The sequence below is a fragment of the Folsomia candida genome, unplaced genomic scaffold, assembly GCF_002217175.1.
Source record: "Folsomia candida strain VU population unplaced genomic scaffold, ASM221717v1 Fcan01_Sc034, whole genome shotgun sequence".
NCBI lineage: Eukaryota > Metazoa > Arthropoda > Collembola > Entomobryomorpha > Isotomidae > Folsomia > Folsomia candida.
In genome coordinates, this window is record NW_019091226.1 from 1,351,078 (window position 1) to 1,365,094 (window position 14,017).

Consider the following 14,017-nt stretch of genomic DNA (forward strand, 5'->3'; position numbering starts at 1 on the left):
CAGAATGTGCACGTTTTTGCATTTTGAAGAACCTGAGGGGAGGGGGTGTTTTTTAACAAATGAGGTCAAAGTGGACAAAAAAAAGCATCGACGCGATAATGTCGTGATTTTTTTAAAATTTTTTGTGGATTTGCGCGAATCTTGAGTCAAGATTCTTGACCTCAACGTCATCAAAAGCATGTTTCTCACTTTACCCCAAAAATCTCATTATCCTCTGAAACATGTTTTTCGGCAGCCAGAGGGCATAACTCGTGTAAATTTTAGGATTCCGCAAAATTCCGCAATAAATCTTCCTTAAAAAAATCTTTTAAAATTCGATAAAAACTTATCTCCTGACCACACCCCCTGTTCAAAACCAAAATAGGCCAGATCTGTATGCTTTCCTACTCGGATAGGTCGATTAAACCCACAGAGTTGTATATAACAATAGAGGCAAGGAGAGAAATCTCAAAATGTACACGGTAGGGTGCTGCCATGACGGTGAAAGGTTTGATGGTTATGCAGTGTTCAAGTGTGTGAGCTTTCTCCATATATACACTGCATGACCATCATCATGCAGTTAAATGAATTTTTATGAATTTTAATTTTCAAAATAAAATCCTATTTGACATTATGAACATGTATGCAGGCATATCCAATTGTCAAAAATATTTTAAACGTTTTCGAAGAGCATGAAAACATTTATTTGGTGCGTAGAACTGGAGGGTTATGATGGTGTAGTGTAACAATGGCAGCCACCATCCGTGTACATTTGGCATAATACTATGGCTGTATACGCTGTAGGCATTGATTAAACCCTAAAACAATTTATTCGTTTTGTCAAGGTTCCTGCCACACTGTGCACTCCGAGCAAATGTTGAGACGGGGTTTTAGTTTTTTTTACAACCCGTTTTTGTCATCAGCTGCTGAAGTTTTGTTAAGTATTTTTGTTTACTTTTTTAAATATGTTCTCCTCATGGAAAATGAGTATTAAATAGTTTCTGAACAATATTAGCGACGGCAGGTATTTTCTATTAGTATTATTTCATATTTAATTTGCCTTGCACTTTGAGTTAAATTTTTTTCAAATAAACAAAATTAATTAATTTGTACATTGTCACTTTTCCAGGTTCAATATGTCAAAAAAATACTGCATCCTGTGTCTGGACTTGACCCCTCCGACGAGTTCAAAGTTCAAGACGACGACAAAAGTAGAAATTTCGACCTTGTCCCGACTTCTCGTCCCCTGCCCGGAAATCAAACATGAAAACGAAACTTGCACATTGTGCGATGAATGTGCCCTTAATTATCATCAGATTGTGGATATTCGACAAGAAATTTCAAAACTGGAAGACCAAATCGCCCAAAACGTGGATGTAATGAGGACAGCCCTTGTGAATTCTGAACCAAAGAAAGAAATTTGTGGGAATAATGAGGACGAGGAATTTGGGAATGTTTTAAAAATGCGAGAACAATTCTTCCCCTTCGCGACAGGTTTACCATGTATGTAATTAAACAATTTGGGAGGGTATTCCTTATTCCTTCGTATGTTAAAATAAGGTTAGGAGATCTGGTCATTACAATTTTTATGGAGCTGGACACTCTTAGAAAATGCAATATCTTTTCATGAAGTAAAATGGAACGTTATGCGCTTTAAAGTAAACCTCGCTTGATTCGAAGTAAAATGGTCAACTTCATTCAAAGTAATCACAAAAGTCACCAAATGTGGAGTAAAACCACTATTTTCTAATCCACAAAGTAAGCTATTATACCATTTAGAGTAAGCAAACCCCATTTAGAATATTCTTGGTCAAACCAGACGCTGACTTTTCCCTCGCTCTCATTACAACTCGCAGCTCAGCCAGTCAGTGCTGATAGTTAAGTTGATAATTAATTAATTAGTTAGTTAACTCATAAGCAAATAATGGAGGAAACGAGGGGGTTATTGCAACAATTTGGACGGGGACGCTGAAGGGTAAGAAATTCACATAATTTACATAATTTATACATAAATTTAATTTACATTGCGTTTAATTTTTATTTTAATTGTATTTAAACAGATGACGATATTACGGACGAGACTCTGTTAATAATTTCAGGAGAAAATTGTCAGGTTTTCTAGGTCATTTTAGGTCGCCTTTGGAATGCATTGTACAATTTGTGAGAACTTAGCTGGTATATCTTTGTTTTAAGTGCAAAACTAATATTAAAACTTTAGTATAACATTAAAAAAATTATCTTAAGTTAACAGGGTCCAGCGTTTACAAACATCCTCACTAGTGGTTCATAATAAGGGTAATTTGTAATGCAATGTTGAATGTGAAATAAAATATATTATTAAAGTACTAAATACTGCGACTACGCTTAAGTAACTTTTCCTGGGGTCATCAAAGCAAGAAAGTAAAGTCATAATCAACGCGATTTAGGGTTACGGTCGTTACCCTATTGGGCGCTCAGTTACCCTGTGAATATTGTTACAGGGTAAAATGGCTTACTTTGTGGCCGAGAGAGAGCGATTCGCTATAAGTGGGGTAGTGGCACTTTGGAAGTTATATCGAGTTATATTTTACGTCATATAAAGTATGGATTTCTAAGAGTGGACCCCTTCATTTTCCAGTTTTCTTCATAAAGTATTTTTCGATGCGAAGGAATAATGATGAATATCTGTACCCTCAATAATTACTTCAAGTCCTAACTTTTAATTGCTTATTATTTTAATCAGACGGAAATGATAACGAGCTGGAGATCAAAACAGAACAAGACGAGAATTGTGCAGATTTCCAAGATACAGAAGCTGAAGCTACTCAAAATTGGCAGGTAATTGATGGCATAACAACGACGACTAATGACGATTCAAATTTTGATCCACCAAGTTCTGACGACGGGGACGAGTCGTCGTCATCCTTCTGTATTTTACCTGATCCACTACTACTCCGGTCTACTAGGTAAATAGTCGTTAAATTTAATTAATCAATAGACATCCTCGCAACGTTAAACTTTCTATTTAAATATTATCCTCTAAATTTTCCAGAAAGAGGAAAATTCCACCTCAAACTGTTCAAAAACCTGTAAAACGCGGACGACGACCAACCACTCGTTCTCGACCGAAAGACGACGACGACAGTTCTTCTGAAGAAGAAGAAGAATCTGAAAACGACTACGACAACGATGACAAAGACGAAGACTGGACAGAGGAACTCGAAGAAGGAAACGAACCTGTTTCCAACCAATGTACAAAATGCGGCACTGAAGTAAAGCATTTGAGACCTCACTTTCGTCGACCCCATCCATACCCCTGTTCCCAATGTTCCTTCACCTTTATCAACCTCCGAGAGAGGAACGCCCACCAAGAGAAAGAACATGAAACTCTAATTCCACCGTGGCAATGTGTCATCTGCAAGAAAAAATTGCGCCGAGTCGCTGAACTCGAAAGGCACATGGTTGTCAAGCATGAAACTGACGAGAAGAATTTCACTTGCGCCAAATGTGGGAAGGGTTTCAGTTTGGAGGCGAATTTTCAGAGACATTTGCTCCTCCATGAATTCGAGATGGAGAGACCGCTCGTTTGCACCGTGTGCGACACCAGATTCGCCAAGCAGGACCTGTTGGACAAACACAGCCGGTCACATGCTAAAACACCGTGTGAACTTTGCGACATGGTTTTCGTCCAACGCCATGCATTAGTGAGGTATGTGTAACTACACTCTAAATAAAAATGTGCACACTTCTTGCTTAAAAAAATGATGACACAACAAATAGGTAAAGTTTATTTAAAAATTGGACACATTTTGTAGAATTGTTGTACCATGCTTTTTATAAATCAGCCATGAGCTAATTTTACACATTTTTATTTAGAGTGTCATTAATTGTCCAATTACATATTTTTCTACAATTTACATACATATTTAGAAGCATAGTTTTGCGAAATCATATTCTGCAAGTCCTCTCACGACATGAATTTTCCGAACTTTGGAAATTTGAAATTTCCAAAGTTTTCAACAAGATACGCATACGCTGTGGTGATGAGTAGGCCGGATGGAAAATAGAAACTGGCATAATAAAATTTTCAAAAATAACAACTCGATGAACTTCCTCGGATAAAGCACTCATTAAATATTCTTGCTCTTTTTTTGCAGACACATGCGCTTCCACAAGGGTGAAAAGCCATACAAATGTGACCACTGCGAAGAAGCATTTATCGACAATGCTGCAAGACAGTGTCACATTGTTCGAGCCCACTCGACTCATCGCCTTAAATGTGACCTGTGTGAGAAGACGTTTCTCAGCCGGCACAATCTTACCAATCACGTGGACACGGTGCACAAGCGAATCAAAAAAGTAAAATGTACCACCTGCGGAGAAACCTTCATCGACGCAGCGGCCCTAAAATCTCACAGAATAGCGGAACATGGCGATGATCCCTTGATTTGTGACCAGTGGTGAGTTTTTCTTTCCTAAAATTTCGGATGTTTTTCTAAAGACAGGGTTTTATTTTTATTTCCAGTGGGGCAAAATATATTTCAGTAGCAGGACTTAGAAAACACAAATTACAACATTCTGGAGTCAAGAGTGTAGCGTGTGATGTACGGTTTTGTTCAAAGACAATTGAATTGAATATTAATAATATTTCTTTGCATGGCTTTTAGCTTTGTGACGCCCGTTTCTGGACGAAAGAGGATTTGCAACAACACAAATTGTCCCATTCGGACGTGAGAAATTTTGTGTGTAACCATTGCGGCAGAGGGTTCAAAGTACGGTCAAATTTTGCTCGCCATTTGGACACTGTTCACAAAGAGAAACTTCCTGCGCGTGGTAGACCCAAAGCAAAATTTAAATCTACTGCTTAATTAAATTTATAACGTTGTAGATACATTGAAATTGTAAAAGTTCGTCGTATTTACTGATATTAAGCAGGTGCTTAATAACTTCTTTGCGTAATTTGTACATAAAAGTTGTCAGGTCTGAAAATAAAATGTAAAATGAAATTGACTTTAAAATTTGACTTGGATTAAAATATTTATGTGGGTCATTATTTATTAATTTTCTAGAAATACATACAACTAATTTCTAATTACATGCAATTAATTCTGAACTTACTATTAGCAATATTTTTAGACATGAACTTTTACAAATCTGGCGTAAAAAGTTACTACACGGAAGTCGTTTTTACGTCGAGGCTTCACTACTCTTGCACCACTTTAAATTTCCACATGGGCATTTCGTTTGACGCCATAACATCCAATATATTTCTCCGGGATTCATCACCAAACTGAAAACGAAATCAACACAGAGATAATAAATACTATTCCTTCCTTTTAATCAAGAAATTAATTAAATCATGCAACTAATTATTTATGACTTACATAAAGATCACGAATGACGACCCGATCCATCCCTTTCATCGAATACAGCGCCTCCTTAAAAACATGCAGCTCAGTCTCGGTTAAATCATGCCACGTCAAATCCCAACTGTGCGTCTCGATTTCTAAACTTTTCAGGTCTGAAGTTGTGTGTGGGAATAAAATAAATTCACTTATTAGTTAAAATACTTCCAAACGTCAATTAAGAAGGTAAAATTTTAAAAATTAAACAAGCTTTAAAAATTTGTTAGTTAAAACAATTGACCGTCACCTTTGTACAATTCAGCGCAGTCTAACAAAGCCTTAACGATATCCCACATTTTCTTGGCATAAGTCGGCAGCCCAATATGCAAATGATTCAGCCCGCCCCAACCCACACACGCCTTGAGCACCACGCCCAACTCCATCCCGGCCTCCTTGTTGTCCAACCACAACTTCTGCAAGTTAGGAAACGCCGTCTTCAATCCGTCCAAAAGTCTGGGATCGTGCAGCTCGTGAATCCTCAAATCCGCCACGTTTGTGAAAATGTGTTGTTTTTCAAAGAGATTTTTCAAACTTGTATCCACACTAGTTGAGTCTTTCCAAATTTTTCCAATTCTGAGCGATTTGAGAGCGGGCATTCGTCCGATATCTTGCCAGAGATCGGAATGCTGAATAATGTCGATCATTTCGTTATCGAACTTTCGCAGTTTCGGCATCTTTCTCAGCAAACGGAATCCGGGTGGGGTCGAGTTATCGACGACATGGTAGTCCTCCGTCATACTCTTTCCGTAGTGGAAGGTGGAATAGGAAAAGGACAGGTGCAGGAGTTGACCGCCGACTTGATCCAGCATACGTGTCAGTTCGGACGGATTAAGCTGTTTCAAAGCGACGTCAAGTCCTCGAGCGTCGTCCAGTTCGAGGGTTAAGGTGTCCAGAAATTTCGACCTTTCCAAATCCGGATAGAATCCCCAGGGAAGGGTGGCCTCTCTCAAATTAGGCGACGCGTTGACGACCAGCTGAGCAAAACTGGTCAAAATCGGCGACGCCGCCACCACTTCTGACTTGAGGTTGAACACTGTCAAATTTGGCTTTTCTGGAAGTGGCGTCACAAAAATTTCTCGCTTGGGAACATAATCATATTCTTCGTTGTCGTCAAAGAAGGCGAACCTGATCCGTAATTGTTTCAAATTCGGGAGAGAATTTCTAAAAACTAAGGAAATGGATTTTAAACAATCTTCGTAATTGATACGCATGTCCAAAATTTCGACCCGATCACTAAAGCTGATACAGAGATGACTTAGCTTCCCGGCTAAGGGGTAGGTTTCCTCGGTGCAATTCGACGTCTTGCCAGTGACGCGTTTCGCAAGTCGGGCGTCGAATTTGGAGCAGAGGTCGAAAAAGGCCAAGAATGGAAGGGGGTAGGTTTCAACCTCTTCATCCTTTGTGTTCAGGTTTAAGGCGAGTCTCGTGTTCCGAAGGGAGAGGACCATTTCGTTCCAAAAGTGGGAAACTAGTCGACAACTTTTCAACGGGGCGGAGCTCTGTTTCAGAATTTCTGTCAAAATCTGGAAGATTGAAAAAATTGATTTTTGACCTGTATATTTTGAACGGTTTTATTTACTTAGGATTATTATTTGGTTTGGCTTACAATCGGATTGTTTAGTGCGACCTCTTGCACACTTCTTTCTCGTTGAGGTTCCATAATTCTATTCAACTCGAGAAATATCGTTGTTGGCTTGATAAGTTTGCCTGTTTTGAAATGCCGATTTAAATTAAATGAAAGTTAAAAAATGTTTATTTTGCACATGCTACTCATTAGAATATTTGTGTATTTGTGTTTAATAACCAATGTTTCTGACCACTTACGAATGCTTGAAGGTGATGGATGAAGGATGAATATTACGGTTTGAGGAATGAATTGACTTTAATTTAAGTTGATTAAATTAATTTGCTGGACAGAAATGTGAGGAATGTCTGGAGTTTTTAACACACGTTGATGGAATCTTAATTTAACCGCTTAGTTAAGGCAGAATCTCGGGGCACGGTGAATATTTGATGTTCACACTTTCAAGAAAATATGAACACAATATGCAAAAATTAATGACCAGATTATACAACAAAAATCACTATTAATTTAAAATTTCGTCTGGTTTTGCCTTGGGCCAGGGACAAAGTTAGACAATAAAAAATAATACCATAAAAAATAGAATATTTAGTTACAGGTAAAATATTTATTTATGTAACATCAACTTTTGAAGAAATGCATACAGATAGTGTGCAATTAAATAGTAATTCATAAGCTTTTAATAATTAGCAATTTTTTTACATATAAAAACTTTAAAAATCCGGTATAACTCAGCTAATCGTCACTACGTCAGGTCTCATCTACTCGAAATCGTTCACATTATCCGTCCTTCCGCCTTGTAACACCTTAAATTTCGACAAGGAAATTCCGTTTGACGCCATAAAGTCCAATATATTTTTAAGAGATTCGCCACCAAACTGAAAATGAAATCAACAAAAATACTTAGAAAACACTTTCCCACCTTATTAATCAACAGACCTGGCCAAATTAGTAATTGACAATTACAATTACAATTACAAATTACAAATTAGTAATTGTAATTTGTAATTTCAATTACTTCATTCGAGAAATGTAATTGTAATTGTAATTTGTAATTGAACTAAATGTAATTTGTAATTTGTAATTTGTAATTGCACATTTCAACATGGTGTAATTGTAATTCAATTACTTCTTCAATTACAATTACTAAATCACCATCTATCGTGATTAAAACCAACCAAAAATCCCTGTTTTTGTTCAATTGACTGTATTTCACATGCGAAAATTTCACTGCCTTTCATTTTCTGAATTAAAATAAACATTATTTCGCAGTCGTGAATTTTTTTATTACATCAGAATTAATTACTAGGGTGTATAACACATTGAGCCTTATGCATGAAAATAAGTAAATACTACAAATTGAAATTATGCAATTGTAGTTTAAGACAAATTACTAATTATAATTGAGATTTTTAAATCTATGTAATATTCAAATAATATCAACTTGTTCACTTTGAACAATATACATACTGATAAATGCTTTTACTTGCAAAATTTGCGTCGTAAATTATTTTTTCTATGTGGAAACTTTGATGCAAAGGCATTTACATTGTTAAAAGTGAATAAGTATTGAAATTATTTCAGTATTAAATGATGAATTTTCATTTAAAAATCTCAAATGTAATTGTAATTTGGAATGTAATTCAATTACGTAATTTGTAATTTGTAATTGTAATTGAAGCAATGTTATGATTGTAATTGTAATTTGTAATTTGTAATTTGACATTTGAAATTTTTGACCAGCTCTGTTAATCAAGTTACACAATTAATTAAATCATATGTAATTAACATACGTCGGATATGAATGAAAAACGACTTTTTCCATTTATTGACTTACAGTCGCTAAACTTTCTACGAATGTTTACGGTCATGAGTAGGTCACGTAGGTCAAAGCATATTTTCTCATCTTTGTCATTTTCGGGTTTTGGGACATATTCATATTCCCGATCATATTTCGGGCTTTTTTCGTTCATTTTATCATTTTTGGCCAAATTCTAAGATTTGGCAACCCTATCGACAGAAAATGACAAAAAACTCAGTTTTCTCACAAGTATTCATTGTGAGAAACTTTCAGAAATTTACGTTCACTTTCGCCTCAGGTGATTTAATTCATTGGGAATGAAGTAAATCACCCCAGAACTTGTTTTATTGATAAAAATTGAGTATCACAAGAAAATATATCAAAAAATTAAGCCAAAAATTGAAAAAATAAAGTCGTTTTTATGGTCATCTTTTGGAGATTTTTACGATCATTTTTCATTCATATTTTGAGGTTTTATCGGCCATTCATATCCGACGTCTGATCATATGTAATTACATAAATAGTTAAGTATTTATAACTTACATAAAGATCACGAATGTTGACGTGATCAATTTCCTTCATCACAACGAGCAGCCCCTTAAATAGATACATCTCCGCGTCCGTCAAATCGCGCCTCGTAAAATACCCACCGTGCGCCTTGATTTGTAAACTTTTCAGCCCTGAAGTTAAGCCGCAAAAGAAATTAACGTATTAGTTAAAATACATAATATTTAATATGCAGATGGATACATTTAAAAAAAACTGTGAACTAGGCGCTGCTGTTCATAAATTGTGCAAAACGAGAGGGGGCCTGTGTTAAACATGTTACAGGGGGGTGGGGGGTCAATAAAATCGCGATTTTTCCGTTACATAATTTATGAGCGGCCCTTGACATGCAGACATTATGAATTTTGGAGAGATACCTCTTTAACTTACGCATCCTAAAAGTAGCCCTTTTATTTGTATGCATATCTTATACAGAAAAGGGTCCAATTTACTCAATACAAATGTTTAAGAGATACATATCTCCCCGAAATTTGCACATTTTCGACACGTTTAAAAATTAGTTACTTTTAAAAAGTTAACCCTCACCTTTGTACAATTCACTCCCATCTAACAAGGCCTTAATGAAATCCCACATTCGTTCAGGATAAGTCGGCAGCCGGACACGCAAATGTTTCAACCCGCCCCAACCCACACACGCCTTGAGAACCACACCCAACTCCATGCCACCCTCCTCCATTTCGTACAACGAGTCCAACCCCAACGTCTTCAAGTTCGGAAACGCCGTCTTCAATCGGGCAAGAAGCGTGGGATCGTACAATTCTTGAATCCTCAAATCCGTCACTTTTCTAAAAACCCGTTCCTTTTCAGACAGATTTTTCAAAAAGGCATCCACACTTGTCGCCGTTCTAGATATCTTTCCAATCCAGAGCGTTTCTAGTCCAGGCATTCCTTCGATATCTCTCCAGAGATCGGCATGCTGAATAATGTCGAGCATGTCGTTTTTGAACGTGCGTAATTTCAACATCCTTCCCGGCAAACGGATTCTTGATCGGGTCGAGTTATCCACGAGGTCGTAGTCCTCGTGCTTGCTGTATTTATTATATGAGCCGTAGCACGAAAAAGCAAGGTGGACCACGTGGTCACCGACTTGACCCAGCATACGTGCCAGTTCGGACGGTTTATAGTCTCTCAGAACGACCTCTAGCGACCGAGCGAGGTCCAACTTTAGGGTTAAGGAGTCCAGGAATTTTGAATTTTCCAAATCTGGATATACCCCCCAGGGAAGGACGAGCTTTTTTAAATTTGGCGCGGCCGCGACGACCAGCTGGGTAAAAGTGGTCAGAGCAGGGGACACCGCCAGCTCGGCGGAATGTAGCCGGAACACGGTCAAGTTTGGTTTTCGCGGAAACGGCGCTGCCAAAATTTCTGGACTGGGAACATAATTTTCTCCGTCGAACATGCACCTGATCCGTAATTGTTTCAAATTCGGGCAGGAATTTGAAAAAATTTGGGAAATGTGTGGTAAGCAGTCTTCAAAATGGAGCAAAATTCCCAAACTTTCTACCCGCTGGCTAAACTTTCCACAGAGATAGATCATCTTGGCAGCGAAGGAGTAGGACGCCTCGGCGAAAAATGGGGTCCTGGCGCTAATCCGTTTAGCAAGTCGGTCGTCTAGGGTGTTACAGAGTTCGAAAAATGGGGCCGGGTCGGTTCCAAAATTTTGGTGCCTAGGTTTCAGATTTAGGGCGAGTTTCGTATTGGGGAGGGTGAGAACCATTTTATTCCAAAAGTGGGAAACGAGTCGACAAGTTTTTAACGGGATGGAGGACTGCTTTAATATTTCCGTCAGAATCTGGAGGAAAAGAAACATTTTTACTGTTTATACTTAGGGCGATCCAGAAATAACGTGACACAAGAATCACGATTATCTAGACCTCGTCCAGCCATTTAGGGACCGTTCATAAATTATTTTACGCGAGAGGGCGGAGGGGTGGTCGAAGGCGCCAATGATATAGTGACACATACTAAAGGGGGTCCAGGAATCCGAGATTTTTGCGCGACATAATTTATGGATATCCCTTTAGCATGTGTAACATAGGCACGATATCTCTGGAGCCCCTCTATCGATACGTAATTTATGGACGGTCCCTTAATCGTAATTTGTAATTGGTTTATGCAGCTTGATAATTTCAACAGTTTCTTTATATTACTTATCTTACAATTGGGTTACTTAATGCCTCCTGTTGCGCACTTGGTCCCCGATGAAATTCCATACTTTTATTCCATGCGAGAAAAATTGTTGTAGACTTTGTCCTATTTGAAATGTCAATTTAAACATTTAAAAAATATTTTTATTTTTTATTTTTGTAAATCACCAGAAAGTTTGCATAATTGGGATAGACTTACCGATATTTTAAGTTTTGAATACTACGGTTTGAGGAATGAATTGAATTGAATTATCTACTTATAATAATTTCTTGGACAGAAATGTGGAAAATGTTTATTCACTTTTTTATATTAATATTTCAGAATACTAACGGAATCACAATTCAACATGTCACATTTGCTGCTGTGGCTGGAGTTTGTATCTAAGTACTCTGGAGGAATTTGGGTACTGATTCGGAAGATTATAGGGCAAGGGTTGATTCCAATTTTACCATGCGATACGCACATGTAACTATTGTAAATTTGTATGAGATTACGTGAGTGAACGTATGTAGAAATTTGAAGCCTAAAAAGGGTAAAATTTTTCTTGGCTGGGCCTTCCCTCCCAAAGGCCCAATTCTCGTGCATATTTATTTATAGATCTGTATCTGTGTTGCATTCCTAGTAATGTTTCTGGACTTATTTTTATCAGCCGTCTTCGTAACATTTATGAAAATGCATTATTTGTATGAAATATTTTCATTATGAGGCATGGTTATACTTATGCAAGCGTTGTTCATAAATTATGTCACCGGCGGCGAGTTGGGTCTAAAGCTCCAATGATATCGTGCCCATGTATGTAAAACATGCTAAAGGGGGGAGGGGGTCTAGAAAATCGCGATTTTTGGGTTACATAATTTAAGAACGGCCTCTTATATGCATTGCAATTAGTGTTGCCACAAGACCTGCGTGAGTTAGCTCATTGTGTATATAGCATTATTCATATTGAGGGTATTCAATATTCTTTTGTATCTTTAGTATCGTAAAAGACTTTGCCAAGAAAAAACAAGGGGTCAAGCTTCGTAACCTTAGTAACCGGATTTCTGATGACCAAATCTTACGATGCTTAAAGAATTTCTTAACCATCGGAATTTATTTTACGATTCGAAGAATACTATTCTTAATACCCCCGTTATCCTGGAGATTAGGGGATATCCATAAATTATGTCATACAAAAATCGCGAATTGCTGTCCCCGCATTAAATAACCAGTCACATATGCACGATTTTCTTGGAGCTTTGGACCCCCCCCCTTCCCCCTCTCACGTGACATAATTTATAGACAGTCCCTTACACTTTTCTAACGCCATGTTAGCTACAATTTGCTAGCTTTAAATTTATATTTACAATTCACATTATTTATTTCGCGTCCATATTAAGCAGTATTAACGATATGGTTTGATCAATGCAAAAATCTTGTAACACGAGCGGGGTCCCTTTCTCGACAAAGTTCGAACCAAACTTGATCTTGAGGACGTTACAAGCTCGTAGCTGCCTTCTTATCAGCTTCGACCTCTTTGACAGAATCGCCTTTTCCAAACAGGCCAGCACGTGTCCCGACGAACTGTGGAACTTTGAAGCGAGGGCGACAATAAGAACGTTATTGATTCCGGTAATAATCGTCATCAGTGGGAACACGAGGAAGCCCGGCATTGGGATATCTTTCGACAAACTGATGCACACAAAGAGACCGAATATTTCAATGACCGGGTTGCAAAACATTATAGCTGGAAGGATCCTCTCCGACAAGTAGGCGTTTAGTGACTTCTCCAAGATGTGAACGACCCGGTAGAGATGGATGCAGTCGGAGTAGTGATCGTCCAATTGGGAGGTGATATGGCTGTGAAAAAATTGTGTTATATCATAATGATAATTATGATATAATATAGTGAGCGTACCCACGACAACATCTTAATTCGCAACTCAACTCATTTACCAAACTTACAAAGATCGCAAAATTTGAGTCCTCAAGGGATTCTACAAATATGATTTCACAAATCTCGCCAATCGGGAAAATCTACATACTAGAAACCCCTTTTTGACACTGTTTCCATGGATTTCTGTAATCTCTCTAGCTGGTGACTTTGGAGAAATATGTAAGAACATACCCAATTTCTGGGTAAATTTGCTAAAAAATCCCACCGTTTTCCTGTAATTTTTTCATGCAATCTCACGAATTTCATAAACCTTCACAAATTATGTTGCTAATCTCAAGTTTCGAGATGCGAAAGTTTCCATGAGTACGCTGAGTGTAGAAAATATCAATCTCATTTTAACAGCAAACCTTTCCAACACCCGGAGAAAGTTGAGGATGAAAATGATTCCCACGAAGAAAACGTAGCACGCCACAATTCCGGCGGAGTACATGATGTGTACCGACATCCAGGCCTCAAATACATTCACCCCGAGACGACCGAGATAGTTTGCAATGGTACTTTCCACATCCTGACACCCTGGAAACATTGAAGCTATGAAGGGCGGTGTGCATGGAACAACCCGTAGCAAAATGAAGACGAGAACTGGGAAGGCGGGAATGCAAACGTCGCATAATTTGATGTAC

At 37.9% G+C, this 14,017-nt stretch overlaps 3 protein-coding genes across 4 annotated transcripts; 1 reads left to right on the forward strand and 2 right to left on the reverse strand.

Moving 5' to 3' along the window:
- Nucleotides 1-830: 830 nt before the first annotated feature.
- LOC110860769 (zinc finger protein 436) lies at nucleotides 831-4,968 on the forward strand. The gene is made up of 7 exons (XM_022109868.2): nucleotides 831-1,003; nucleotides 1,109-1,482; nucleotides 2,702-2,924; nucleotides 3,011-3,667; nucleotides 4,116-4,418; nucleotides 4,484-4,562; nucleotides 4,626-4,968. The coding sequence occupies exons 2-7, from the start codon at nucleotides 1,116-1,118 to the stop codon at nucleotides 4,824-4,826; spliced, it is 1,830 nt and encodes a 609-aa protein (XP_021965560.1). The 5' UTR covers nucleotides 831-1,003; nucleotides 1,109-1,115; the 3' UTR covers nucleotides 4,827-4,968.
- On the reverse strand, nucleotides 4,820-7,319 carry LOC110860771. 2 transcript variants are annotated; one of them, XR_004837360.1, is made up of 6 exons: nucleotides 7,188-7,319; nucleotides 6,970-7,070; nucleotides 5,611-6,886; nucleotides 5,343-5,479; nucleotides 5,077-5,248; nucleotides 4,820-4,940 (listed from the first exon to the last, which is right to left on the reverse strand). XR_004837360.1 is itself a non-coding variant. In XM_022109870.2 (5 exons), exons 2-5 carry the CDS (start codon nucleotides 7,021-7,023, stop codon nucleotides 5,162-5,164), a joined length of 1,554 nt encoding a protein of 517 aa, XP_021965562.2. In that variant the 5' UTR covers nucleotides 7,024-7,070; nucleotides 7,188-7,319; the 3' UTR covers nucleotides 5,068-5,161. The 2 variants fall into 2 exon arrangements, 1 of the variants encoding a protein (XP_021965562.2); XM_022109870.2 differs by lacking the exon at nucleotides 4,820-4,940 and having other exon boundaries at nucleotides 5,068-5,248.
- Nucleotides 7,320-7,549: 230 nt separating this feature from the next.
- Nucleotides 7,550-11,959, reverse strand: LOC118439342. Its single transcript, XM_035860583.1, has 5 exons — nucleotides 11,660-11,959; nucleotides 11,473-11,566; nucleotides 9,839-11,105; nucleotides 9,290-9,426; nucleotides 7,550-7,823 (listed from the first exon to the last, which is right to left on the reverse strand). The coding sequence occupies exons 2-5, from the start codon at nucleotides 11,524-11,526 to the stop codon at nucleotides 7,707-7,709; spliced, it is 1,575 nt and encodes a 524-aa protein (XP_035716476.1). The 5' UTR covers nucleotides 11,527-11,566; nucleotides 11,660-11,959; the 3' UTR covers nucleotides 7,550-7,706.
- Between the last annotated feature and the right edge of the window lie 2,058 nt (nucleotides 11,960-14,017).

Bases quoted from the DNA above. Each gene is read 5' to 3' on its own strand.
- LOC110860769 (XM_022109868.2), top strand. From the start codon at position 1,116: ATGTCAAAAAAATACTGCATCCTGTGTCTGGACTTGACCCCTCCGACG. The intron at 2,925-3,010 runs GTAAATAGTCGT...TAAATTTTCCAG, and splicing joins CTACTACTCCGGTCTACTAG to AAAGAGGAAAATTCCACCTC. The intron at 4,419-4,483 runs GTGAGTTTTTCT...TTTTATTTCCAG, and splicing joins CCCTTGATTTGTGACCAGTG to TGGGGCAAAATATATTTCAG.
- LOC110860771 (XM_022109870.2), bottom strand. From the start codon at position 7,023: ATGGAACCTCAACGAGAAAGAAGTGTGCAAGAGGTCGCACTAAACAAT. The intron at 6,887-6,969 runs GTAAGCCAAACC...TCAATCTTCCAG, and splicing joins TCGCACTAAACAATCCGATT to ATTTTGACAGAAATTCTGAA. The intron at 5,249-5,342 runs GTAAGTCATAAA...TTTCGTTTTCAG, and splicing joins TCGTCATTCGTGATCTTTAT to TTTGGTGATGAATCCCGGAG.
- LOC118439342 (XM_035860583.1), bottom strand. From the start codon at position 11,526: ATGGAATTTCATCGGGGACCAAGTGCGCAACAGGAGGCATTAAGTAAC. The intron at 11,106-11,472 runs GTAAGATAAGTA...CTTTTCCTCCAG, and splicing joins AGGCATTAAGTAACCCAATT to ATTCTGACGGAAATATTAAA. The intron at 9,427-9,838 runs GTGAGGGTTAAC...GCTTAACTTCAG, and splicing joins TGGGAGTGAATTGTACAAAG to GGCTGAAAAGTTTACAAATC.